The sequence below is a fragment of the Phyllostomus discolor genome, chromosome 1 (assembly GCF_004126475.2).
Source record: "Phyllostomus discolor isolate MPI-MPIP mPhyDis1 chromosome 1, mPhyDis1.pri.v3, whole genome shotgun sequence".
Taxonomy (NCBI): domain Eukaryota; kingdom Metazoa; phylum Chordata; class Mammalia; order Chiroptera; family Phyllostomidae; genus Phyllostomus; species Phyllostomus discolor.
In genome coordinates this window covers 3,853,373-3,877,620 of record NC_040903.2, presented here as the reverse complement: position 1 = coordinate 3,877,620, position 24,248 = coordinate 3,853,373, and the positions used below count along the sequence as shown (strand labels likewise).

Sequence of the window (24,248 nt, the reverse complement as noted above, 5' to 3'; positions counted from 1 at the left end):
TCAGGGGTCACTCCGTCCCTAGGACATTCCCCTTTTCCGCCACGACTGGTCTTGCGCCCCGGCCGCCGCCCCAGTGTGGTGCAGCCCTCCTTCCGCTTCCCGCATCCCCGGCCTCCAGCCCCCGGGTGCCTTCCGCCGCCGCGATCCCTACTCCGGGCGCGCTCCCGTCCCGCTCCTCGCCCCCTCCCCCCAGTTTGCGGCGCGGGGTCCCCGGGGAGGGCCCGCCTCTCGCCCGCCCGAGCTCCTTTGTGCAACGCGCGCGCGCTGCGTCAAGGCGGGGGCGCCGCGGCCACACGCGCACACTCACCGGCGCACAATTAGCCCCCGGGAGCGGCGGAAAGGGAGGCGGGAGGGGAGGGAGAAGGGGAAGGGGGAGGGGGCTGCCGCGGAGCCCAATCGCTGGCTCCCGCCCCGGCCGCGCGGCACCGCCTTCGCCATTGCTGCGAGCAGAGCGGGGACACGGAGGCTCGGAGCGCGTCGGAGCCCAGACCTGCCGGAGCCGGGCGCGGTAGGTGCGGGCGGCCGCGGGGCCGGGGCTGGGCCCTGCCCGCCGGGAGCAGGCTCTGGGGCCGCTAGTCTTTCCAGGCGGGAGGGACCGGGGTCTCGGGCGCAGCGGTACTAGGACCAGGGACGCGTGTCGACCCTCCGGGCAGGGGCAGCGCCCCCTCGCCCGCCCGCGGGGCGTCCCTGCGCTGTGGTCCAGCGCGACCCGAGCCTGTGCAGACACAGCATATCCCCCGGCCCGGGGCCTGGGCCGCCGCGTCCGCGCTGCACCTCCCCAGAGACCAGGCGGCTGGCGAGTTGGGGACGGCGGGCGGGTCCTGCTCGCGGTGACTCCCGTCCCGCTCTCCCCACGCAGGCGGCAGCCTTGGGTCTCCCGGAACCATGGTGAAGTTGGGGAGCAATTTCGCGGAGAAGGGCACCAAGCAGGTGCTGCTGGAGGATGGCTTCGACACCATCCCCCTGATGACGCCCCTCGATGTCAATCAGCTACAGTTCCCGCCCCCGGATAAGGTGAGAGGCCCCGCACCCCGCTCTGCCGGCTGCGCACCCCCAAATCCCGGGCGGCGGCTGCAACAAAAGAAACCTGCCGCGTGCGCTGGGGACGCGAAGTGGGGCGGGCTCGGGCGTGCTGGGGGCCAGCCCTCCCCCGGGCCAGCGTCCCCGCGCGGCATTCTGGATCCGCTGATCTGGGGGCCTGGAAAGACGGCTCCGTGCAGACAACGGAGCGCGCGCGCGCGGCGGGAAAGGCCCCTTCTCGATTTTCGGGGGAGTCTTGTCGGAAAGATGTCCCCGCCCCGCGCCCCCCGCCCCCGAGCTGCACCCCAGCGCTGCCCCTCCCCGGCCTGCCCCATGCACCCGGGAGCCCTGGGTCTGGGGTGAGCTCAGGACCCGCTGCCCCTCGTGCGGTCCCAGGTGGTTCCGTTTCAGCCTGATTTGCCCCACGGCGGTGGGGAGGCCAGTCTCCAGGGCCGCGGGGCCCCGCCCGGGACCGAATCCCCTTTTTAGCCCGTGGCGCCGCCCCTCCCCGGCGGCGGTGGATGCTGCAGGCTGCGTGCGCTCACACCCAGCCGCCTCCTCCTTTGTTCCTTTTGTGAAATCTCCCAACGCGCGCCCCTGCCCGCGCTGTCGGTGTGACTGGGGACAACCCCCAGGCGGTGGAGGGTTCTATTTTTTTTTCTGAATTTAAAGGATCCTGCCTTTTGTTGAAGACAGCGCCCAGTGACGTAGTTTGTGCTCATTTAGGGATAATATTTCCGGGAGTTAACACTGGAGATGCTAAACACGATGCTTAAAAGCTTGCACAATTGTGTTGTAAAATACAAACCTAAAATAATGAACAGTATCCTTGCACACCACCTTGCTGCTTCATGAAAACCTCCCCCACCATGGTCACGGCCACGGCCACGGGCGAGGACATTCCCTTCCCGGAGTGAAGCGCAGCTGCTTCTGCTGTGCCACCTCGTCCCCGTCCCGGTGAGGAGGCTCTGGCTCAGGCACAGTTGTTTGTTTGGGCTCGCTGGGGAGGGAGGGCTGCCGTGAGGACGGCGGGAGGTTCCCGTGGTGGGCCCTTACCTTCTCGGTGATCCCTTCACTGCCGGGGTGGGCCCTGTGAGAGGTTCACTCGCCCGCCCCCCGCCCCCCCACAGTGGGCCGCTCCCCAGCTGCACTGTCGGTGTTGGGGGCGGGGTGGGGCAGGAGCCAGGCAGCACGCGTCCTTCAGGTTGGGCAAGGAGGACCCCGGTCACCCGTGCACCTGGGCCGTGGCCGTTCCGGGGCACTGAGGGCCCAGAGGGGGCTGCCTGGGAGGGGCTGGGCCGTGTAGGGGCACACCCGCCCCGTGAGCACAGCCCAGCCCCATGCCCGCAGCCCCCTCCACTGCCCCCCCCCCCCCGGAGCGGGGCGGCCCCAGCCCGGAGTGACAGGTCCAAGCAGAGCCTGGCCGTGACCCCTCCCTTCACCCTGACCCTGCTCCTTCGCCCCCAGACTGTCCGGCTGCAGGACTGTCCGGTGCACAGGCTTGTCAGGGGGGAGGTCAGGCAGGGAGGGGTCCTGGCCGACCAGCGAGGCCTCCAGGAGTCGCCGAGGCAGCTCCCAAAGATAGAGAAAGGGTCCCCCGTCTCTGGGGGTGTTCGAGCGCAGGGAACAGCAGCTGGCAGGGGCCGAGGGTGGTGTCGGAGCTTCCGGAGGCCGGCGTGGAGGAGGCCCGGCGTCAGAGCCGTGCACAGAACGGGCCCAAGGTCACTGGGCTCGCGCACCCGACTTCCGGAACGCAGGCGCTTCCGGCGGGGCCTCCGGCGCCCCCCCTGGAGTCTGGCTGGAGTCAGGGATCTCGGACGGGGCCCCTCGGAGCCCGAACGGCAGCTCGGGGCTGCTCGCAGCCAGGCTGCGGGGGGGAGGGGTCCCAGGCTGCAGGGGGGGTGGGGGGTGTCACTTGTCCCACCGGACCCGGTGCCCGAGGGCTGAAGAGGCAGTTAGGGGTGTCGGCGGACTCTGTTCTGAGCGTGTGCCTCGGTTCCAGAGGTGCGACAGTGACCGCGGTGGCGGGGACGGCAGCGGGGTCCAGGCCGCGTGCCCTGACTGTGTCTCTCGCACCGGAGTCTGGGCGGCGGGCTTCTTCCCGCGTGTGAACTCCTCTGCCCTGCGGACCACTCCAGGCAGCGCCCTTGTCACTCCGTGGGACGGGCCGAGCGGAGGCCCAGAGGGTTTGAGGGGCTTGCCCGCGGTCCCCCGGACTGTTAGTGGCGGCAGATGCAGACCGAACCCAGGCGGAGGGGGCGCGGAGCAGCCCCACCGGGCTGAGGCCCTGCGGACCCCTCCCCCCACCGTCGGAGCCCACCCGGATGGGCTTGTTGTGCTGCCGGGCGAGGACGCTGAGGTCCCGCGTGGCCGAGTGTGGACTAGCAAGGTCACACAGCCAGCTGGGCTAGGCTGGAATTTAGGGTGGGCGGCAGGGTGGTGCCCGAGCATGGTCCCCAGGCCCGGGCCTCCCGGGGCGGGACGCAGGCTGCCCTTGCGCTGGGCACTCGCGCCCCTCTGCGTGGGAAGGCGGGTGTGGAGGGAAGGCGAGAGCTGGTCACAAGGACATGGCTCCCAGGGGTCGTTTTCCAGGGACACTCGCACGGGCCACGTTCTCCAGGAGACGGGCCCAGGGTCCCGCTCAGGGCGGGAGTCCCTCCGGACGCCGGCCTGCGGGTGACCGTCCTGACTTGAGAGGTTTTCCTCATCCCGCCCGGGTCCCACCATCGCGGAGACCGGCTCCCATCCCAGACCACGGGCTGCCCGGCGAAGGGGCGTGGTCACGGGGGGAGGGAAAACGGGGGCGGGGCTCCCCAGTTCAACACACCCTTCCTGGCTCCTGCCCGGGGGTGGGGGCTTCGGGACTAGAGACCTGTGACCCCCAGGCCCCGCTCCTGGACGCCGCTTCGTCCAGTGAGGACAGAAGTGGACAGTCCCCGGCCACGGGGTGTGGGGAGGGCAGGGGCAGTGAGGAGGCAGGAAGGGGCGGGCTGGGGCCTCCTCTGAGGCTGGCGTGGGGGCGGGCGGGGCAGGCTTCCCGGCTGGAGACACCCGCCTCACAGCAGAGGGCAGGGAGGTGCGGGGCAGACAGGCAGAGGGACCCAGGTCACGTTCCTCGAAGGCCGGCGCCGGCCTCCGCCCGACCCTGGAGGGAGCAGCGTCCTAAGACCGCCTCCCCTTTCAAAGCCCCCGGCTCCTTCTGGGGGCCAGTGGGAACCGAAGGCACCTGCCCCCCCGCCGAGGGAAGGGCTCGGGGCAGCAGATGGAGGAAGCAGGCAGCATGCGGGCCCATCAGCCCACCACCTCCTAGCTGTGTGGCCCTGGCCCTGAGCTGACCTCCTCTGCCCCGCAGCTACCACCGCCCCCTCCCCCGGGCTGCTGTCGGGGTCCTTCGTGGGTAATTTCCCCGGAAGTCCAGGCACAGGGGAGGCTGCCGAGGGTGGGGGCCGTCCTGGTTCTTGTCTGTGAACTGGTTCCTGGTGAAAGGGTGACTCCAAACACCAGCATTCTCACACGCGTGTCCGCGCGGGCAGGCGTGTCGGGAGGCACCTGGCTGCCCACTGACCACAGCTTCGCTTCTGTTTCCTGCACAAGGTGGTCGTGAAGACCAAGACCGAGTATGAGCCTGACCGCAAGAAGGGCAAGGGGCGCGTGCACAAGATTGCCGAGTTCACCGTCAGCATCACCGAGGGCATGTCGGAGAGGTTCAAGGTGAGGGGCCCTGCGTGGGGGGGCGGGGGGGGGCGGCGGGACCTCAGGAGGGTCCCCAGCTGCAGGGGTGACCCGGGGAGAGACTGGGACCGGATGAGACGCCACCCATCTGGGCTGACCCCCTGACCCCCGCCATGCCAGACCACTTGTGGCTTAAAAAAGTTCTTCATGTTTCGTCCTCCCAAGTGAGCACATGTTACTTAGCTTTAAAAATGGGGGAAGCCCACCCCTGAACTTTCTTGTAGACAACGGTCCTAAACATGTGCAAAACCACACAGCAAACGTGGAAATCTCGGCCTAGTGGTGGTAGGAGGGAGACACAGAGACGGAAGGGTAACTGTCCCGCTGGTCGCCTGCCCAGCACGGACCCCAGTCCCCCTACATGGGTGCTAGCTCATCTACACAGCCCCCCCTGCCAGGGTGGGGTGCGTGGGACGGCCCATTTCGCAGATGGGGACACAGAGGCACAGAGCAGTCACGGCTCCCCGTGGCAGGGCCAGAGCCCAGTGTTCAGCCACTCCATGCCACCCCGACACGGCATGGGTCGTGAGGCTGGCCGGCCCTCTGGACACGGGCTGCTGGACACACTCGTGTGGGGACCGGAAGCCTCACTCCGGTCGGTTTTCTGGGGAGGTGCGGCTGCTGGACAAGGTGGGTCCCCACCAGGCAGGGGAGGGCAGTGCCTTCTGGGGGTGCAAATAGCTGTGTAGGTCGAGGAACAAGTTAGGATACTGGTCTTCCGGAAACGAGAGCCGGCGCAGTAGGAGGGCAGCCCCTGTGCAGACAGGAGGGGGTGATGCGTGGGAGGTCGGGTGTTGCCAGGCCCCCAGGAGCAGCCTGGCCTGCTCTCTGAGGACGCATGAGTACTCTGCTGGTGCGGGTTGTGGGGGTGCTCGCATGCCCTGGCCCCGGGGCGGGGGGCAGTGTCTGCAGTGCCCGCACATGGGGCCCTGCCCAGCTCCGGAACCACACGGGGGTGGGTCATGGATGGAAGTGAGGCCTGAAGAGGTGAGGGGCTCTGCGGGGCGGCTGGGGAAGCCAGGGTGAGACCCTCAATCCCTGCTCCTCCCCGTGGCTCCACGCTGCCCCGCTGGGCAGGGAGGAAAGCCCTGCGGAGGCCCGAGCAAGAGCAAGCGCAGCCCACGGATCCCACCCGAGTTCCGGGGGAGGGGTGTTTCCCTGTGTTGGCCCATCTAGCCCCCCCGCAGAGGTAAGTGCTGTTCGCACGGCCCATTCTACAGAGGGAGAAGCTGGGGCCCGGGTCGGTCTGCGGCTGCGGGTCCTGCCCGTGGGGTAAGGAGGGCGCGTTGGCCCATGTGGCTCGGCTGAGAGGTTCGGGGCCAGGCCCAGGCCGCACTGAGCCCAGGTCGGTGCCCCCCTTTCCCTCCAGCTTAGCCTCACCTGCTGCCCCTCACTACCTGCCCTGTCTCTGCCCTGGGGTCATCCCCCGGTTGAGGCAGAAGGGACCTGGATCGGAAGGTCTCGATGGCATCGTCCCCACGGTGGGCCACCCCCACTCTGCCCTGTGCCTCTCCCGGCCCCGCTGTGGTGTGTGCACGGGCACAGGGGGCGCCTGAGTGGCAGTCTCTTCCTATGGAGCGCCCACCGGGTGCCGGGCCCTGTCCCCCACCCCTGGTGTCCTTCGTTTGTGTATCTCCCGAGTGCTCCCTGGGTGCCAGTCCCCAGGTCCCTTGTTTAGGGCACCGGTGACGCACCTGGCCACCAGGGCTCTCGGCAGCTGCAGCTGGGCCTCTGGTTACCTGGCTCCTGTTGCCCAGGGCCTGGGCCCAGAGGACCTCGGAGGACCGGTGCCCGTCCCAGGGGACCAGCAATGGTGGCAGAACCCCGCCCCATCTCCGCTCCTGCCCCCCTGGGGATGTGTAAGGTGACGGTGCAGGGGGGGCCCGGGACCTCGCTGCCCTGCAGTGCGCCCTTCTCCCCGGCGCTGCACGCACGCGGGCCGGGCGCGCTCTGGTGTCAGCGTCTGTGGCCCCTGCTGACTCACAGCCACCCCGAGGGGGCGTCAGCAGCCCCGGTCACAGATGAAGCTGTTGAGTCCCAGGCGGTTACTGGTGGGGGCGGGGCCTTTCACCAGCCTCCCACTGCACACACCTCACCTCCAGCCCCCAGCCCCCACCCTCCTCCCCCCTCCAGTGCCAGCTCGGAGAGCATCTCCCCCATGAAGCTGCTGAGGACTCCCTCACCTCCAGGTGCCCCCGCCCTCTCGGGGGGCAGTGGCGGCACCCGACACTGTGGCCTGCTCCCACGCGCCACACTCTGGGTCCAGCCTGTGATGCATACTGTCTCCCTCAGTCCTCCTGAAAGAATGCACGGGCGTCGTCTCCATCGTGCTGCCGAGGGGAAACTGAGGCAGAGAGCGGGTCCAGGCAGCTTGCCCTTGGCGGTGACCCCTGAGGTCACGTGGTTGCTCCTGGAGGGCTGGTTTGCCTGGGGCGCTCTCACCCCAGGCCACCCTTGGGCTGGTGCTTCCAGGAGCCCCTCGACCTTGAACCACATGGGTCAGCTGTCCCCCTCAGCAGCCCATAGAGCGGGCGGCCGTCCAGTGTCAGCGTCACCGTCACCTTCCTCTGGTCTCTTCCCTCGCAGCGGGGTGCCCCCGCCCCCCTGCTGCGTGCTCCCTGCTCCGAGGGGCTGTGCTCCGCCCAGGACTCTCTTCTGGCGTCAGGCCACAGCCAGGCGCCCCCGTGAGGTCAGCTGGAGGCCGTGTGAAACGGAGGGGCCCCTGCCCACGGGGCCCTCACTTCTTGGTTCAGGGGCAGCTCTCGACAGCCTTGTCTCTCGGCCTCAGGTTGTCACTTTCCCCCCAGCAGGGCAGGTGACCTGCCTGGGGCACGCGGTCGGTGAGGGGCAGCGGGCTGTGAACCCGGCAGCCCAGCGCTGTGACTGGGAGGCCCGTGGGCTGCCCCCGGCCGGGGGAACCGCCTGCGTTGTGAGAGGCGCCGCCGGCCTGTGCTGGGGGTCCCTCCTGAAGAGGGGAGCAGGCTCTGCCTGGCCGCTCCCCACTGGGTCCCAGCCTGGGGAGGGGGGGATGGGGGGGCGCCTGTAACACAGGGGCCAGCGCTGGGAGTGTGCCCTGCAGCGAGCTCCCTAGCGACCCCTTATGGACGAGGTGCGTTCCAGCACCGGGTCGGGGCAGGCTCAGGAGGGCTGGTGCCTCTGGAAATGCTGAGTGCTCGCTCTTCTGGAATGTTCTCTTGGCCTTTCATTGCTATGTTGTCTCTGGCATCCCATGGGAGGCGTTGGCGGGGCGGGGTTGTGGACCCTCTCTTTGAACACTGGGACAGACGGCCTTTCGCATGCGCCCCGTGACCCCGCCGGACCGTGTCTGTCCCCGGCCCAGCCACCTCCTCAGTTCTTGCCGTCCTCTCCCACGAGTGACTCTCAGGGACGAGCTGGGGCCTTCCCGCTGTGGGAGCAATGAGTAAAGAATGTCCCTTTGTCTCTCAGTCGCGTGGCGCGGGAGTCAGGCGCCGCCGCTCCGAGCCCCGTCTTTGTGCGGCCTCGGATGGCGTCCTTGAGCCGCGATGTCTCTTTGGCTGTTGCTTTACGGTGATGGCTCGGGGATTCATCTCGGGCCGCGAGGTTGCTAGGCTGGTTGCTAGGTAACCGAGGGCCGGGTTTTCAAAGACTGCCAGACTCATCCCAACCCCGCCCCCCTCCGCCCGCGGTGGCCAAACACCCGGGCTTCTGGAGACATTCGTGTCAACGAGAAAAGCCGTTGTTCCATTCACTGGAGGCGTGTTTATGCCGCGAATAAACAGTCCTTAATTGCGTGTTCGGGCTCGCCCACGCAGAGCGGCGGATCGGGGCTGCTGGGGCTGCCGCTCACCGCCCTGGCCCAGCTTGGGCAGGGACGGTGACCCGCCACCACGGGGCGGAGCGGCGGGAGGGCCGGGCAGTGTGCTGCCGACCGGTGTGCAATGTGGCTGCCGGGCGGTTGACACTGCCGAGCCTGCACGCCCTCCTTCTGGGAGCCGAGGGTCTGGGAGAGCAGACCGCCCCCGCCAGGCGGCCTTCTGGGCTTCTATGAGACACTCCCAAGGTCGGCCTGCCGGGAGGGTCTTTCAGCTGGGGGAGCGCCCTAGCCGGAGAGGCCGTGTCCGTGTGACCGGCCCCCACCGCCGGCAGGTGACGCAGCAGGGGGCGTCCCTGCACACCCTGTCACACGTGAGTCTGTGGGGGGGGGGGGGGGGTTGCGTCTTTCTCATCTGCGTGACCTTGAGCACACTCCCCGGTAATCCCCGGCTGTGCTTCCAGACGCACCTGTTAAATATTTATGAACGGCACTGCATCTCCTTGGCATTCAGTGGTGGGGCCTTGGTGCGGCGGCCCGGAGCTCCTAGAGGTGCCTCTGAACACCCCTCCCTCCTGCTGTGCACCCATGGGGCTCAGCCCCGGTTTGGAGGGTGTGGAGCCCACGTCCTCTGACCCAGCTGGCGAGTGAGGGCTCTGCCCAGCATTGGGTGGTGAGTGGGTCCGGGGGTCACCTTGCAGGGTGGGGTGTCTGTGCGTTTGCTTTTGGGTGGGCTACCCAGAATACCTAGCGCTACAAACACCGGGTGATGTCAGGATGCACCCTCTCTCCCCCGGGTTTTTTTTTTTACCACATTACTCGGTGGAAATGCACATTTCTCTCCTCTCCCCCGGGGGTGGGAGGGCAGCGACCAGAGCAAGGACAGTCCAACTGCCGTCCACGCGGTGCCTGTGGGCCCCCAGCTGCACGAGGGCTGTTCCTTTCTGTTTTGAGGGTTGGTCTGCTGCCCTGGTGTTGGGGGGATTGAGGTCAGAGGTTAAGGAGCAGGTTTAAGGTCACTCGGCTAGTCAGGGGTGGAGGTAGGTTGAACAGACGCTCCTCCCACACCAAGCCCACCGGCTCTGTGTCCCACACCTGAGGCTGCGTGGGCTCCGTGGCATGACTGTCCCGGGCTGCAGACACCAGAGGCCCCGCCCCAGTGGGGCTGTCACCCCCGGGAGACCCCCAGTAGGAGAGGAGACCCCAGGCTGGAAAGAGCAGGTGGGAACACAGCCAAGTCCAATGCCACGCTTGTCCCTTGTGTCTATGGTGGGTGCTTCCCCACGCCCAGCTCGCACAGTGAACGCACGCAGAACTGGTCGGGGCCAGGCCGGCCCTCCCTGCGGGCCGAGCGGCCCAGCTGGGCCTCTTCTGAGCAACAGTGGACACAGCGCTCTTGGGATACCCAGGCAGGACTCAGCCAGGGCTGTCCCAAGCACTTAGGACCCACAGTCCCTTCCTTACAGACACCTCCTTCCGAATGCACCCAAGGCCCACCTATCCCATTTGCCCTCCGTGCCTGGCTGTTCCTTCCAGAAAGCACCAGTGCTTGGTGGTCTCGGGCCTGCCCCCGGGAGTGGGGCTGCCCTTCACGTGGCGACGTCACGTTTGACACATCGAGGAGCCCGTTCTCCGCGGCAGCTGCCCGGTGGGCGGCCGCGGGGCTCCACCTCCTGGCACGGTGCGGACGCTCGCCTGTTCCGTTACCACCGCGCCAGTGCGAGCTCCCCGGCGCTTTTTCTAAGAGTTTTACGGCTTTAGCTTTTGGCTGTAGGTCTCTGTTCCATTTTGAGTTAACTTCAGCCCGTGGTGTGAGGTGAGGTGAGGTGAGGGTCCAGTGTCACCCGTTTGCGTGCAGAGGTCCAGGTGTCCCGACGCCATGGGCTGAGGAGACTGTTCTCGCCCGTGAAACGGCCCTGGCACCGGGGACTGCAAGTCATTTGACCGCGGACGCCCGGTTGTGTCTCTGGACTCTGTTCCACGCCACTGCTTCACGTGGCCGTCCTTACGCCAGCACCACGTGGTTTTGGGTGCCGTAGTTTTGTAGGAAGTTCTGAAGTTGGGAAGGGTGAGTCCTTCGACTGCTTCTGTTCTCAAGACTGCTTTGGCCTTTCAGGACCCCTCCCTTGCAATTTCTATTTCTCCCGGTTTCCCGTGGGAGGCGGTGTGCCCGCAGCTGCGGATAAGGGCCCACTCGGATGACCTCGACCTAGTTTAATCACGGCTGCAAGGCCGTTTCCAAGTGAGGTCGCCGGTACCAGGGGCCGGGGCTGCTGCATTTTGGGGGGACACGGCGGAGCCCACAGCAGGCCCAGCACCGGGGGTGACAGCGTGCTCCTCACCTCCCGTCACTGTCCTGATATGCGAGTCCCCTGCTCAGGAAAGGAACGCGCAGGTGGCCTCAGACACTCGGCTGGCAGGGGCGGAGCCGGGGTGCAGCTCGGAGCCTCCCCTTTCTGGGTGACTGGAATCCCCCCGTCACCCGGCCTCACACACAGGGCCATGGGGTTGTGTCCCTGCCACCAGAACCAGATGGCACCTTCCCCGTGGGGCTCGGCCCCGGGGCAGCCGTGGCTCTGTCCTGCCAGGCCCGGGCATGGGGCCCACGTGCAGTGCACGTCGTCTGGACAGCCTGGAGGTCACTGGCCCTGAAAGGGGGTGACGGCCCTGACGGGGACCACCTTCGAGGCCCAGACCCGGGGCCCTGTCGTCCCCCCGCCCTCCAGCTGGGGCAGGACCTTCCACCGCCGTGCTCTTCCCACGGGCGCCCCGCATTTACCTGCAGACGCTGGCTGAGCACACACTGTGCGCTGCCAACACCTACTGTGCTGGCGCTCGGCCCCCGGCAGTGACGAGCGCCGAGTCCCTGTGTACGTGGTCTGCCCTCTGTGACAGGGACACTGCCCAGGGCAGAGGGGACGGGGCCCAGCTGGCCCCGGCTCAGGGGCAGGGCTGGCGGTCAGGCCTCTGAGACACTGGGAACAGCCGACGAGCTGGCGGCAGCCGCGTCGCCTTGGTGGCTGGCGGCAGTCAGACGGGCCATCCATCCCGTGTCTCCGTGACCGTGAGGCTTGGTCACGTGTGTACCTGGAGCCCTCGACGGAGGGCCTGGACCCCTGAAAATGGCTGGTTTACAAAATCGAGGGTGACGTGCGGCCGTGGCGGGGACGGACACTGACAGAAAGTCGTCCAGCGAACAGTGACTCGGCCCCCTTCGTCCCCCAGGCCTCCCGGTGCCTCGTTTTCGTGCCCCCTCCCAGACACAGCGTCTGCGTGTGCCCGCATGTGCGTGTGCACGCGTGTGCGTGTGCATGGTGCGTGGGCCCCGGCCGCGCTGACGCCCCTCTGCCTGCAGGTCTCCGTGCTGGTCGTCATCGCCCTGGCCTTCCTCACCTGCGTCGTCTTCCTGGTCGTCTACAAGGTGTACAAGTACGAGCGCCTCTGCCCCGACGGCTTCATCCTCAAGGTAAAGCGCCGCCCGCCCCCTCCCCTCCCCACCCCGCTCCCGACACGTTGCCCCTCGGGTCCCATTGGACTTCGAAGCCCCGGAGGGACGGTTGGGCCCCTGAGCAGCCGTCACCAGGGCTGGCGAGGGCCCCTGGGACCCTCAGGGTTCCTGTGGGAGGGACGCCCACGGGGGGCACTGCGGTGGGGCCGGCCCCGCGGGAAGGGGCGGGCTGGGGCCACCCGGGATGCGGGAGCAGGGCTGGCGCACGTCGGACTGCACACCGGTCACAGGACAGGGGCTCTCTCTGGGCCCGGGATGAGCTCCCCACGAGGAGGGGCAGACTGCACCGGCCCCTGCAAGGCCAAGGGCTGCCGGGCACCCTGGTCCAGGGCACCCCGTGCACAGCCGGCCTGGGGATGCAGCGTCGCTCACGGCCTGCTCTGCAGCTGCGTCTCCGGGGACGGGCATTTTCCACCGGCACCTGATGCGGGAGGGGTGGCGGGGGCGGGGGGGGGGGTCCTTCCTGGACAGCACAGCAGGGGGTGCTGGTCCGAATCCCACTGCGCTGGGCTGAAGTCGGAGGAAGGGGGGGGTGCGAGTGTGGGGAGTCCCCTCCCTCCCTCTGTGCACGTGTGTGCACCACCTGCCGTCACCAGAGGCAGTCCGTCCTGCCTGGCCATGCCCTGACTACGACCACCCCCCACATGTTCAGTGTGCTCCCCAGCACAGCCCCGGGCAGTGCGGGGGGTGCAGTGCGGGACAGGGTCAGGAGAGCCCAGCCTGTGCAGAGGGGCGGCACGCAGACCCCTGTCCGGACACTGCCAAGTGCTGGGAAGGGCCGGGGCCCCCCGCTCCTGGGGACTGCAGGGCTCCTGGGGGCCAGGATCCTAGGAGGGGTCCTTTTAGCCCTTGGGCCGGTGAGGACACCCCCAGGCGGCACAGCAGAGCTTCTGGGACGTAGGGGGGCGGGGCCCCGAGAGCGGGTGCGGGAGGGCCCCCCCGCCAGGCGGGCGGGTGTTCCAAGGGGACTCCGAGCGGCAGAAGCGGGCCAGGGAGGACTTGGGGCTCCTGCCTGGGTCTCCGCCAGGAGTTCCACAGATGGGGGTCAAACACTAACGAAAGGGGGTGCCGCCCCAGACCCCACCGCGGTTCCACCTCGGTGCACTGTCCATGGACACACCCTTCCTCTGGGAGCTCCCCTGAGAGAACTCATCTGTGGGGGCACGGGTGGGCCGAGGCCGTCAGGACATCCAGGGACATCCACGGTGTGTTCTTGGGTGACCCCACAGGGCCCCTTTTTCCTTCATCTCCCACGGAGGGAGGAGGCATGGGGCCGGGCTGACAACCCCCCCCCTGCACCCCCATGGGGGACAAGGGCTCTCCTTTCCATCGAGCTGGCTGGGAGGGGCCAGGATGCAGCTTCCTGGGGAGCCCCCTTCCCCACCTTTTTTCAGGCGGCTCTGGAGCCCTCCTCGCCCTGGGGTTCTGGCTCCCCAGCACCCAGGCTGCCTGCCAGGACCGTCCCCACCCAGCCTGGGGTGGACTCTCCGCTGCCCGGCAGGTGTTGGCCTTCGGGGCCTGTGGGACCTTGTGCTGGCGAGCAGCGGGGGGAGGGGTGGGGCGAGGGGGAGGCGGCAGAGCTGGCCCCGCTTCCTGGGCTGGCCAGGAAGGCCGGGCTGCAAGGCTCAGGGCACGGCAGGGGTCCCGGCTGGCGGTGACACACTGACCGGGGAAGGGCTTCCCTTCACGGTGCGCCTTTGAGCTACTGAGCGAGGACTGCAGCCCTCACAGCCGCCTGGGCGGGGCGGCTCAGCCCTGTGTTCAAGGTGAGGGAACAGAGGCTCAGGGAGAACGTGAGCTCCGGAACCTGTCTCCAAAGCTGAGCTCTTCCTGCCCGCCCCCCAGCTCCCCCGGAACCACTGGGTGGAAACCTTGCCGGCCCTGCTGGTTCCTCCTGGAAGCAGCTGTGTGCGCAGGGAGGGGTCCCTGGATCCTGCACGCCAGGGGGCGGGGAGCCGGTGGGGAGGGCCAGCACGTCCCCATCCGCACCGATGGGTGCAGGAGACCGGCAGCTCCGGCAGCCCCGGCAGGGACAGCCGCGGCAGCGCCAGGCCCTGGCGGGGGACAGGAGCGTAAGGCTGCCGCCAGCACTGACGGACTCCTGAGCCGCTGCCGGATGCTGGTGCCCGACACCCCTTCCCCCCAAAACTGTGACCCCCTCTTCACCTGCCCACCCCCTCCCCAGACCCGGAGGTGATGAACCCGTGGGCTGTGGCCCAGGTGGCACCCGGTCTCATCTGCAGGGGCCAGGAGAAGCAGCCTTGGGCCCCGACCCGGCGCACTCATGACAGCCGCAGACTGGTGTTCCTGCACCACGCCCCGGTGCACAGTTCACACGGACCCTAGGGCTGCCCCCCGCCCACCCTGGACTCTGGCCTGTGCGGGCGGAGCCTCCTCCTTACCAGGGACACGTGCCCGGGACTGTCCCACCACGCTCAGTGTGCCCTCCCGAGGGCCTCGGGGCTGTCCTGCCGTGCCTGCACCGCCAGGCACCCCTGCCAGCTCCCCTGGGCCCCTCGCCCCCCTCCCCAGTCCCCCCCCCCCCGCCCCCCGGCCCCTAGGCCCGTCTCCTTCGCCAGACGCGCCCTGCCCCCAAGGCCTGCCAGCAACCTGGCTCACGGGAAGCCTGTCTCCCCTCCCCTTCCTTCCCTTTCCGTCCGAGTGTGTTGTTCTGGCGCACACGTGGGAACTTGAGCTGACTTCTAGATCCACATGACCCCTAGCGAAAGGTGGTTCATGCGGGGGGAAGGCCAGTGCCCTGTGACACGCGCCCGGGGACCCCCCCACACACCGCTCTGTCGTGCCTCGTCACGGGCCGCAGTTCCGTGGGCCTGCACCCGGGCTGGGCCGGCCCCTGGGGCGCTGTGTCTCCTCCGAGCCCAGGGCAGGCGCTGCGTCACACCACCCCCCCAGCTGACCCCGCCTCTGGGTGGCCTCCTGTCTTCCAGAACTCCCAGTGCATCCCCAACGGCCTGGCGGCCTACTACGCGGAGCAGGACCCCCACTCCCCGGACAAGTTCTACGCCGTCGTGAACCACTACAACCTGGCCAAGCAGAGCATCACCCGCTCCGTGTCGCCCTGGATGTCCGTGCTGTCGGAGGAGAAGCTGTCGGAGCAGGAGACGGAGGCGGCCGAGAAGTCCGCCTAGCGGGGCGGGCGGGCTCCGGACAGGGCACCGCCCGAAGGTAACAGAGGGACTTTGAGGGACATTTCATTCAACATAACCACCGGTAATTTAGAGGTTACTCATTTACGGTGCAACCGCTTCTGTCTGCTACCGCTGCTTTGCAAACGAAACCTGCCGCAGACCTCCTGCGAGCATAAAGTCGAGTGCGCGTCTGCGGCCCTGAGAGCGCCGACCCACTTCCCACGTTGCGGGGCCTCAGCTCAGCTCCTCTGCTGGGGTTTGTCTGATGTCGCCCAAAAATAAATTTACCCTGGACGTGCAAGGGGTCTGGATTTCAGACAAATGGTGCACTCGCAGAACTGATTTTTTAAACCGCCTTGCTGCTCGCAGACCTCCGCCCCACCCCCACCTAGCGCGCCCCCTGCTTTGCCCAGAGCGAGCTGCACTCCCCACCCTCACCAGGGGCGCCAGCACCGACCGCCAGGGCTCCCCGTGGTAGGCACTGCAGGGGGGGAGGGGCAGGTGCCGTCAGGTGGCTGTCAGGCCGTGTTGTGCTCGGGTGCATGTTGACTGTCAAGGCATTTTTGGGGTGCGGGGAGCCTGGAGGGAGAGGGCCCCAGGCGGCCGGATGCGCCTCCCTGGAGGTGGTCTGCCACTGGTGACCGGTGCTGGCCCTTCTGTTCACAGCTGTCGTGACTAAATGTGCACCGACGGCCCTGTTAGCAAGTTAGTTTTGGGGAAGTTAGTGGGTGGGAAAAGTGAAAATGTACCTGCCGGTGAGCTGAGGCTACTTGGAGTTTAGTTTTGTGGAGCAGACGTAACCCCCTGCCCCCCGCCCCCGGCCCCGTCCCCCATGTCAGACGCAGGCAGGGGAGGCTGGGGCGGGGCTGGCGCAGCCCCTGCAAGGCCAGTGATGGCGTCTCAACTCCCAATCTCTGTAAAAAGTTGTTTCGACCCGAATCTCGACATTAAAGTATGTTTACAAAACTGCCAGTTAGACAACTACGTGTGTAAGACGATTAAACAGCAGATCCTCAGACACCCTCTCCCCTGTGCTCCGAGTGTGTCGTTTCTGGCGGGCGCGTCCGAGGGCTCCCCGTGTCTAGTAACCAAGGACGAACGGCGCAGGGCGAGGCCCGCTGCGAAGGAGCTCCATGCCGCCTCCCGAGCGCGCTTCTCAGACGGACCGTGTTTCCGCCCCAAGGGCCTCTGCGCACGGACCGGGACCGCAGGCGACCGCAGGCAGTGCACCGTGTGGCAGGGGCTGCGGTGAGCACACACACTGGGGCCCGCCTGCGGGAAGGTCTCCCGCACCCGGCTGTCTGCGGACATGGTCACAGCGCCAAGGCCAGCCCCACGCACGCTGCTTACCAGAAAGGTCCTTTATTGACGGTCAGGGCACTCACACAGGACTCCGGACACTCTCTGGGGGCACATGAAGAACACCAGGGTCCCCGTGGTTGCCCGAGGGCCCCCCACACAGCCCAAGTTTCCCAGGGGGCAGCGCAGGGCCGGCCGTGCCCACCCCGAGGTGGCCCAGTGGCCACCGGCGCGCTCTGCACGACGTGGCTCTGGCTGTCCCATGTGCCCACCACCGGTGGGCGTTCCCCACACGTGTCCCTGAGGGTCAGGGGCACGGGCTACTTCGGGGGCCCCTTCCTTCTCTGAACAAACACTCCTCAGCCCAGAGGCAGGAAGTTGGGGGGCACGCCTCCTCTGAGCCCCCGAGAGGATGGTTGGTGGAGCGGGGGACCTGCTGGGCCGTCCCGGGCGGCTCGGGGACAGCCCCTCCTGTCCGTCCACCTTGCCCCGTGATCGCCGCCGCACTGACCGCTTCCAGCCTGGGTTCACTGTTTTCTGCTTCAGCTGATGATGGGCTCGGGTGTCCCTCCTGCGGACTGTGTCTGTCTGTCTCAGCCCCCGCCCCGCACACGGCTCTGGCGGAAGCTGGTCACGACCGCACGCTGTCACCGAGGCGGAGACATGCCCGCACCGTCTGCGGGCGCCTAGCCGTCGTACCAGTCGAGGAAGAGCAGGGAGAAGGAGCACATGACCAGGAAGAAGAGCACCCACACTCGGAAGCCCGCGTTGTTTTTGATGGCCTGGGGGCGGAGCACAGGCGTCGGCGCTGGGCGGGCAAGCCCTCCCCGGGCCGTGACCCCAACCATCCCTGCACCCCGGGCTTCCCCTCAGCAGAAGGCTGTTTGTTAAGCGAAACCCGAGTGGTGGTTTAAACCCACCAGGGGACAAAGGGGCGGCCCTGCCCTCCCGGCCAGCCACGTGGAGCCCCCACACCCCGGAGGGGGCTCCCCCCGTGCCAGGGTGCACACGGCACACAGACCCTAAGCACCGCAGCTGCCCTGGTGGTGTGAGGGTGGTGGCCTAGGGACAATCCTTTGTCAGCCCAGCCCCAGGGTTCACTCAGAATAAAAGGTCACCCAACAGCTGGCTATGGTGGCCTCCACGACGTGCCCGGGTCTCCCTGGCGGGGCCCCGCCCCTGGGTCTAGGGAGCAGGTGAGACCCTTGAGGAGAGCACTCGCACCCTGCCCCTCGGACGGACCGGGCTGGGCAGGGACGGACCGGGACTGTCCAGCACACGGCAGGGGGCAGCGCTGCAGGCGTGGCCCCTGCAGACGCTCGGGCAGCCCTGCCGGTGCGGCTGACGCTCCCGCCAGACTCGGGGTCGCACCCGCCGGGGCAGACTTGGGCCCCGAGGGCACCCACCTCTCGGATGTCCTCGTTGCCCTCCTTGATGTTCTCCGTGGCTCCCACAACCAGCTGGTGGATGCTGTCGATCTCGGCCTCCTGGGGAGGGACAGGGCGCGTGAGCACGCCCCTCCCCCCCCTCGCCACACCCCACACCAAACAGCTGCCGTCCCACATGAGGGGCGGATCCGCATGCCGGCACCCAGAAGCCCTCACGGCACCTGAGAGGTGGGCGAGACCCCATTTACAAAGGGTGGGGGCTCAGGGCTCAGAGGGGTTCAGTCAGTCGTCCAAAGTCCCAGCCACCAAGCGGCAGGGCCGTGCCAGGCACTTCCTCTCCACCAGGTCCGGGAGGCAGGGCACCCGCCCCGCTTGCAGAGGGAGGCGGGGCTCAGGAGAGCCCCAGAGAGCCACGTCAGGATGTGACCGCGAGCCCAGGTGGGAGCTGGCTGGTGACTGTCCCCGGCCTCTGCGCTTCAACCAGGCCGAGCCGCCTCCCAAAACAAGCCGTGACCCTGAGAGGGAGGCATTGCATGGCGCTGTCTCGGGTGCCAGGTGGGACCGAGGACCCTTAGGGTCCCGGGACAGGCTGCGCCACGCCTGCTGGAGCCGGGCCGTCACTGCGCTGTGAAGAGGGGCGACTCCTGGAAACCTGCCTTTCCAAACTGCCGTCGGACCGTGGTGCCGCGTTCCCAGCCTGACCCTGGCTGTGGTTGGGGGGGGGGGGGGGTTCTGGGGGTGCAGCGTCCTGAGTCCACAGCCCAGTTAACGGTGGAGAAAAAGCTTCTCCTTCAAAGCCCTCCACAGTCCGTGCAGGCTGAGAGCTCAAGGGCGAGCTGATCAGACCTGTAAAGACCTTGCCGTTACCGGGCAGCAGACCCTCGGCGGTGGTGGGGGGGAGACCTGCCCTGGGAATCCGTGAGAAGCACCGTAACTCCTGCGAGGGCGGCGGCCGGGGGGGCTGTGGGTCGGGCACCCCAGGAAGGCCCAGCCGAGGCTCTTGCATCGAGACTGAGTCAACGGCTCCTACCCGCCCTGGCCGGGCTGCTCAGTGGGTGGGGGCATCCTCCCACGCACCAAAAGGTTGTGGGTTCAATCCCCGGTCAGGGCGTGTATAGGAGGCAACTGATCGACATTTCTCTTTTACATGGACAGTCTTTTTCCTCCCCTCTCAAGAAATCAACAAAAACACACCCTTAGTTTTCATGATTAAGTTTTACCCTTGGTTATTATTAAAAAGCAATAGTAAATAAAAAGCTACGGCCCATCAGGCGCAGTGCCGGCCGGCCGTGCTGCATGCGCCCTCACGGGACGTAGAGCAAGGGCCGCTGTGTTTTCTAGATGGGAAACCGCAGCTCGGAGAGGCTGCCCGCTGGCGAGGGCGCACGGAGCCTGGATCCAGGGGCCTTCCTACCCGCCCCCCAGCCCACGGGGCCCGGGCCAGCCTGCGGTCCGTGCAGAGAGCTGCCCCAGGCACCCCACGGGCTCTGCCCGCGCGGAGCTCTGCGCATGCGCGCTGGCCCACCCCACCCCCACCCGCATGCACAGCTGTGACGTCAGACGGTTTCGGAAGTGCCCTGAGTTCTTAAACAGCTCTTGTTTTTCTTACCTGTTGTAACACCTTTTCTGTAAATATCTCTTGGAGTCTGGAAATCTCAACCATTTTCCCTTCAATTTGCCTTCGTAAAAAAATAGGTTACATGTTAACTGTTAGCACTTGGTCATCTTGAAAGGAACGTTGCACATTTCTGAACAAATCTCTTTCAAGTGAAGGTGTGTGTGAGAGGGAGGGGACACACCGTGTCACCGGTGAGGGGTGACACCACCTCAGGCTCCGGGAGGAAGGTGGGCAGTCCCCCCTGATGTCTCCCAGCCCACCGGGGCGCCCTGGACCCCACCCCACGTCAGCTGGCCCACGGCCCTGCGTCGGAGTCTGCCAGGCCCACCCCCAGACCAGTGACCACAGCGACTCATGGGGGGAGTCGTGGAAGCCTTCGGAGAGCACCGATACCCCCCAGTCTTCCTGCTCAGGAGGCCGGGGAAAGGGCGCATTCACCACCGACACCAGCGCTGTTGGCAGGGAAACGGCCTCCGATGCTGTCTGCAGACCTCGCATCTGAGGTCGGCGCTTTTCCCCGAGCGGGGGCAGCAGGGGTGGGCGCTGGGCTGGCGGGCGTTTAGAAGGGCACTGGAGCGAGCCACTGCCCTGCATGAGCAGTGACAGGCGACAGGCGGCCAGAGGCTGCGGGCGGTGCCCAGCCCAGGCGGGCCAGCTGGGGGCAGGAGCCTTGGCCAGAAGAGCGAGAGGAGCGGAGCAGCCGCCCCGGGGGGACCGGCCGGAGGAGCCGGGGCAGCACTCTGCCCGAGGGCGGGGGTGGGGGAGGGGCGGGGGGGAACTGCGCTCCGTCCCCAGGGCGGCGTGGGCACAGCGCCCAGGACTCACTCCTGCTGGGATGAGCTCTCGCCACAGCGAGGGCTCCGGGCCTTCCTTTCCGGAGGCTGGACACCCCCGGGGCCACGGGCCGCGGGCGGTTCGGCGGGGCCCTCCCCTCCTGTGCTGCAGCTCACTGGGGTCTGGGAGACAGGCCCGGGCAGCGCCTGCGGGCGGCAGCGGCCCTCTGCCAGCGGTCCCTCTCAAGGCCCCCACTTCACCTTAGAGGCAGCAGACCCAGCCCTGAGGGGAGTGAGTGGGTGCTGTGCACAGCTGAGGGGAGTGAGTGGGTGCTGGGACCCCCCCCCCCCCGGGACCCCCCCCCAAGGCTCGAAGGGCTACACGCTGCCTGGGAGCCACACGCGGGCGGCGGGGCCGCAGAGTGAGTGCAGGGAGGCCCACGGTCCCGGAGAAGCCGCACACGAGGCCACGCGCGCACGCGGGCACGACCCCCGTACCTCACTTCGTCGCACAGGCTGTTCATCTCGCCGACGAGGCGCTGGTTTTCTTGTTCAAACTGCGAGGAAACGCATGCGTTAAAGGTGACGTCACACTGAGCCCAAGTCTCAAGAGTGACGCGGCCAAAGGCACGGGCCCAGCGGCACACCCGCACAGGAGCCTGCCTCTGAGATCCCTCCGCCAGAACCACCACGCGCCGCTCCAGCTCGGGGCCGCGGGCACCCCGGAAGCGCCCGGCTGTCAGGGTGAAAACATCCGCATCCGGTGCATCCCGGAGACGAGAGGTGCTGGAGGGAGGGCGGGGCCTGGCAGGCTACCTGAAGGCATCTCCGTCCCGTCCTCAGCTCAGGAGCATCCCAGCCCACAGAGGTCCAAGCCAGCTCTGCTTATTACTCCGCAGAAGGGTCCGCAGACTCCTTCCTGGGACCCTCCACAGCCAGTCCCGGGAGAGTCCTGGCGGGGCGGCCAGGGAGGGCCTCCCTGAGCACATGGCATGTGAGTCCCGAAAGGTGTGCGGGCAGCCGTGAGGAGCAGGAGCCCGGGCACGCGAGTGCCTGCGTCGGGGAGGTTCCACTGGGCGGAGCCCGGGCCCTTCCTCGCCGGCCGAGCTCAGGCGCGGCGGTCCACTCACCTCCCGATCAGACTTGGGGTGGAAACGTGCCCCCCTCCCCCCAGTCGTCCTAAGTGTTGCTCTGAGCAACTAGGGACCTGGGCGGGACCCTCACTGCTTTCCACCGAAGTTAAAAGGAGACGGCCACGCCCCCCGCCCCTTACTGCGCACATTAAGAACGTCACGGAGAGAACGCGCACTGGGAAGTTCCGTCCCCTGCACACTGCTGCGCAGGCGGAGGTGCCAGCCTCTGTCCAGGACACCCCCCGGGGTGCTGCTGTGTGGGGGCCAGCTTCTCAGCTCTGAGCTGGAGGGCAGTGTTTCCGGGGGGCACCCACCGCCGGGGGCCGGGGGCCGCCTGGCTGCATCACGCCCTCGCCCGGAGGAGCCACACTGCCGTCCAGGGGCTGGCGAGGCTCCCGGCACCCTGCTGGCTCCCTCTGGAGACCCAGCCCGAGCTGGCAGACTGCGGCGCGTGGCGGCCGGAGGACAGGGAGCCGGAACAAGGCGAGGGAGGCAGTTGCGGTGCGGTCACCACTTACGCTGTCCTCACGTCGCCGTGACGCCAGCGATTTGAGCACTTAAAGGGCAGCAGAGCAGCGATTATAAAAGACCACTTAGTCTCGAAAACATTTTACTGCTGCTGAAAAGATACTAACATTACTAAAATTGTTCCACAGTAATTTCTTTGTTTATTATGTTACTAGAAATTTAAAATGTAAAGCATACAAAGAATTAGAAAACCTAGTGGGCAGTCCTGGCTGGTCACAGTGGATTGAGAGTCAGTCTGTGAACCAAGGGGTTGCCGGTTCGATTCCCAGTCAGGGCACATGCCTGACTTTCAGGCCAGGCCTTCAGTAGGGGGCACACAAGAGGCAACCACACATTGATGTTTCTCTTCCCCTCTCTAAAAACAGATACATAAAATCTTAAAAAAAAAAAGAAAAAACCTAGTGGACAAATTGTATCTAAAATATAATTTTTAAAGCTCAGTATGAAGACCAAGGCACGGGTATTTGGGATGACCTCCTACTCAGTGGATATTCCCGCTCGAACTGGTTAAAGATAAAGGATTAGGCAGAGAACAGCGTTACCATTTGTATTTCTTCTGGGGACAATTCGTCTTCACCTTTGCCGTCTCCCCAGGTCCCCAACTCGGGCTGTGCTTCAGCCGGAGCCTTTTCTGCTAAAAAAAAAAATTAAAACTAAGCAGAAGGCACAATACTCACTTCAGAACCGGCAGACGCGACGAGCACGGGAAGGAAGAGAACCTCGCGTCTGTCTGTCGGCCAACACCCGGGCACGGCAGCGCGGCTCTGCCGCGGCGTCCAGGCCGGCGTGTCTGTGCGCCGCACACGCGGGTTTGCATGCTCGCGTGCACCTGGTTGGGTGTGCGTGTGTGCATGTGTGTGTGAGCCCGCATGTGGGGGAGGCGTGAGGGACCCTGCGGAGTCTCAGTGCTGCGCTGGCCTCAGCAGCTCTTCCAGACCGGCCTCCCCTGCACGTCCCTTCAGAGCCCGCACACACACCCCCTGACGGCCCCCTTCCGGAAGAACGGGGGCGCCTGGGCGTTCCCACTGCGAAGAGCCGCAGGCACACGGAGTGCGGGGACAAACGGCCCTACCGCTCCGCTCCCGCAGGCAGCCTCGGCCGCGCTCTGACATGGCCTCGAGACTCCGTCTGAGCGCGCGCACACGGACTGGTCTAAAACGTGCCTTTCACGGTCTAACGCGTGCCTGGGAGGCAGCCCTGCACGGCCGCACAGACCCACGCCACTCTCGTGAGTCACTGCGCAGTGCTCCCTTGCGAGCGCCCTCTGCTCCTAGGTAACCCCCGCCTGCTGACGGCCCGGCTGTTCAGCTTTCCCGGACCACGGCGCCGGGTGCTGGTCTGTGCTGTGCGTGTGTTAGCAGACCCCAGCTTGGACCCCTGGCGTGAGCGGCTGGCGGGCAGAGTGTGAGCCGCTTAGGGCCAGACGACCTTTTATGGACTCAAAGGCAGGTGCCACTGCTTTCTTTTCTTCTTAATCTCAGGAAGTTTCCCACAGCTGACCCCCGCCCGCCCCTGGAGATGGACAGCGTCCTGAGTGTGTGTTCTGAGGCCGATCGGGGAAGGAGCGCAGCGACCGGGCGGCCGTGTGCAGGGCACAGCTGCCCGGGGCCACTTCACCGCCCAAACCTCCATGTCGCCTGCGACTCGGGCGAGTGTTTAAAAACTGGCTGTGTGGCTTTCCCCCCAGAACCGTTATCGTATTTACAAAAGACACAGTTACATAAAATCTTGCGTCCTCTGCACACGTGCGAAACACCTGTGTAGCCTAGAGACGACGTGTGTTTGTGGGAGACGGGCAGGAAGCTCCCCTGGAGGCCGACGCGGAGCCCCCGAGATGACCTTCTTCCACGCGAGCATCTGCGCTTCCTCCCCCCGCCCCCGCCCTGAGCCCCGAGCCCGCTGTCCCCGAAGGGGCCTCATCAGGGCATCCATGTCAAGCTTTTGCTTTTATGTTTTTTAAGGACATGAAATTGGGAACACAAATACCATTCGCCCCAGAGGCAAGCGAAGGTCATGTCTGAGCCGGATGGCGAGGCGAGGGTTAGTTAAGGGAACTCGCGCTCAAACAGGCTCCCGTGTGCCCCGGGAGCCACGCTGACACCTGCCTCGGGAACCAGCCGGCGCTCCCTTCGCTGGTGCCGGTCTCTGCCCCGACCGGCACAGCAAGGCCAGCAGGCAAGGCCAGACGCCGGGGCCCGGCACCCAGGGCCCCACTGGTGACCAAACAGGTCTGGGTGCCGTCCCAACCTTAGTTCCCGCCCCTGCCCCCACCCACACACACGCTTCACCCGAGGCACCTTCTTTACT

The 24,248-nt window shown here is 66.8% G+C and overlaps 2 protein-coding genes across 2 annotated transcripts in view; one reads left to right on the top strand and one right to left on the bottom strand.

The window, feature by feature from the left end:
* Window positions 1-303: 303 nt before the first annotated feature.
* NSG1 (neuronal vesicle trafficking associated 1) lies at window positions 304-16,220 on the top strand. The gene is made up of 5 exons (XM_028507887.2): window positions 304-508; window positions 860-1,014; window positions 4,615-4,731; window positions 11,901-12,011; window positions 15,002-16,220. The coding sequence occupies exons 2-5, from the start codon at window positions 886-888 to the stop codon at window positions 15,200-15,202; spliced, it is 558 nt and encodes a 185-aa protein (XP_028363688.1). The 5' UTR covers window positions 304-508; window positions 860-885; the 3' UTR covers window positions 15,203-16,220.
* Window positions 16,221-16,539: 319 nt separating this feature from the next.
* The window catches only part of STX18 (syntaxin 18), a 74,708-nt gene continuing 66,999 nt past the window's right edge, over window positions 16,540-24,248 (bottom strand). Inside the window, exons 7-11 of the mRNA XM_028507886.2 lie at window positions 22,484-22,572; window positions 20,779-20,837; window positions 19,499-19,568; window positions 17,908-17,988; window positions 16,540-17,283 (exon numbers count right to left, since the gene is read on the bottom strand). Of these exons, the coding sequence (XP_028363687.1) occupies window positions 17,188-17,283; window positions 17,908-17,988; window positions 19,499-19,568; window positions 20,779-20,837; window positions 22,484-22,572 (395 nt within the window). The 3' untranslated portion in view covers window positions 16,540-17,187. The remainder of the gene's footprint in view (window positions 17,284-17,907; window positions 17,989-19,498; window positions 19,569-20,778; window positions 20,838-22,483; window positions 22,573-24,248) is intronic.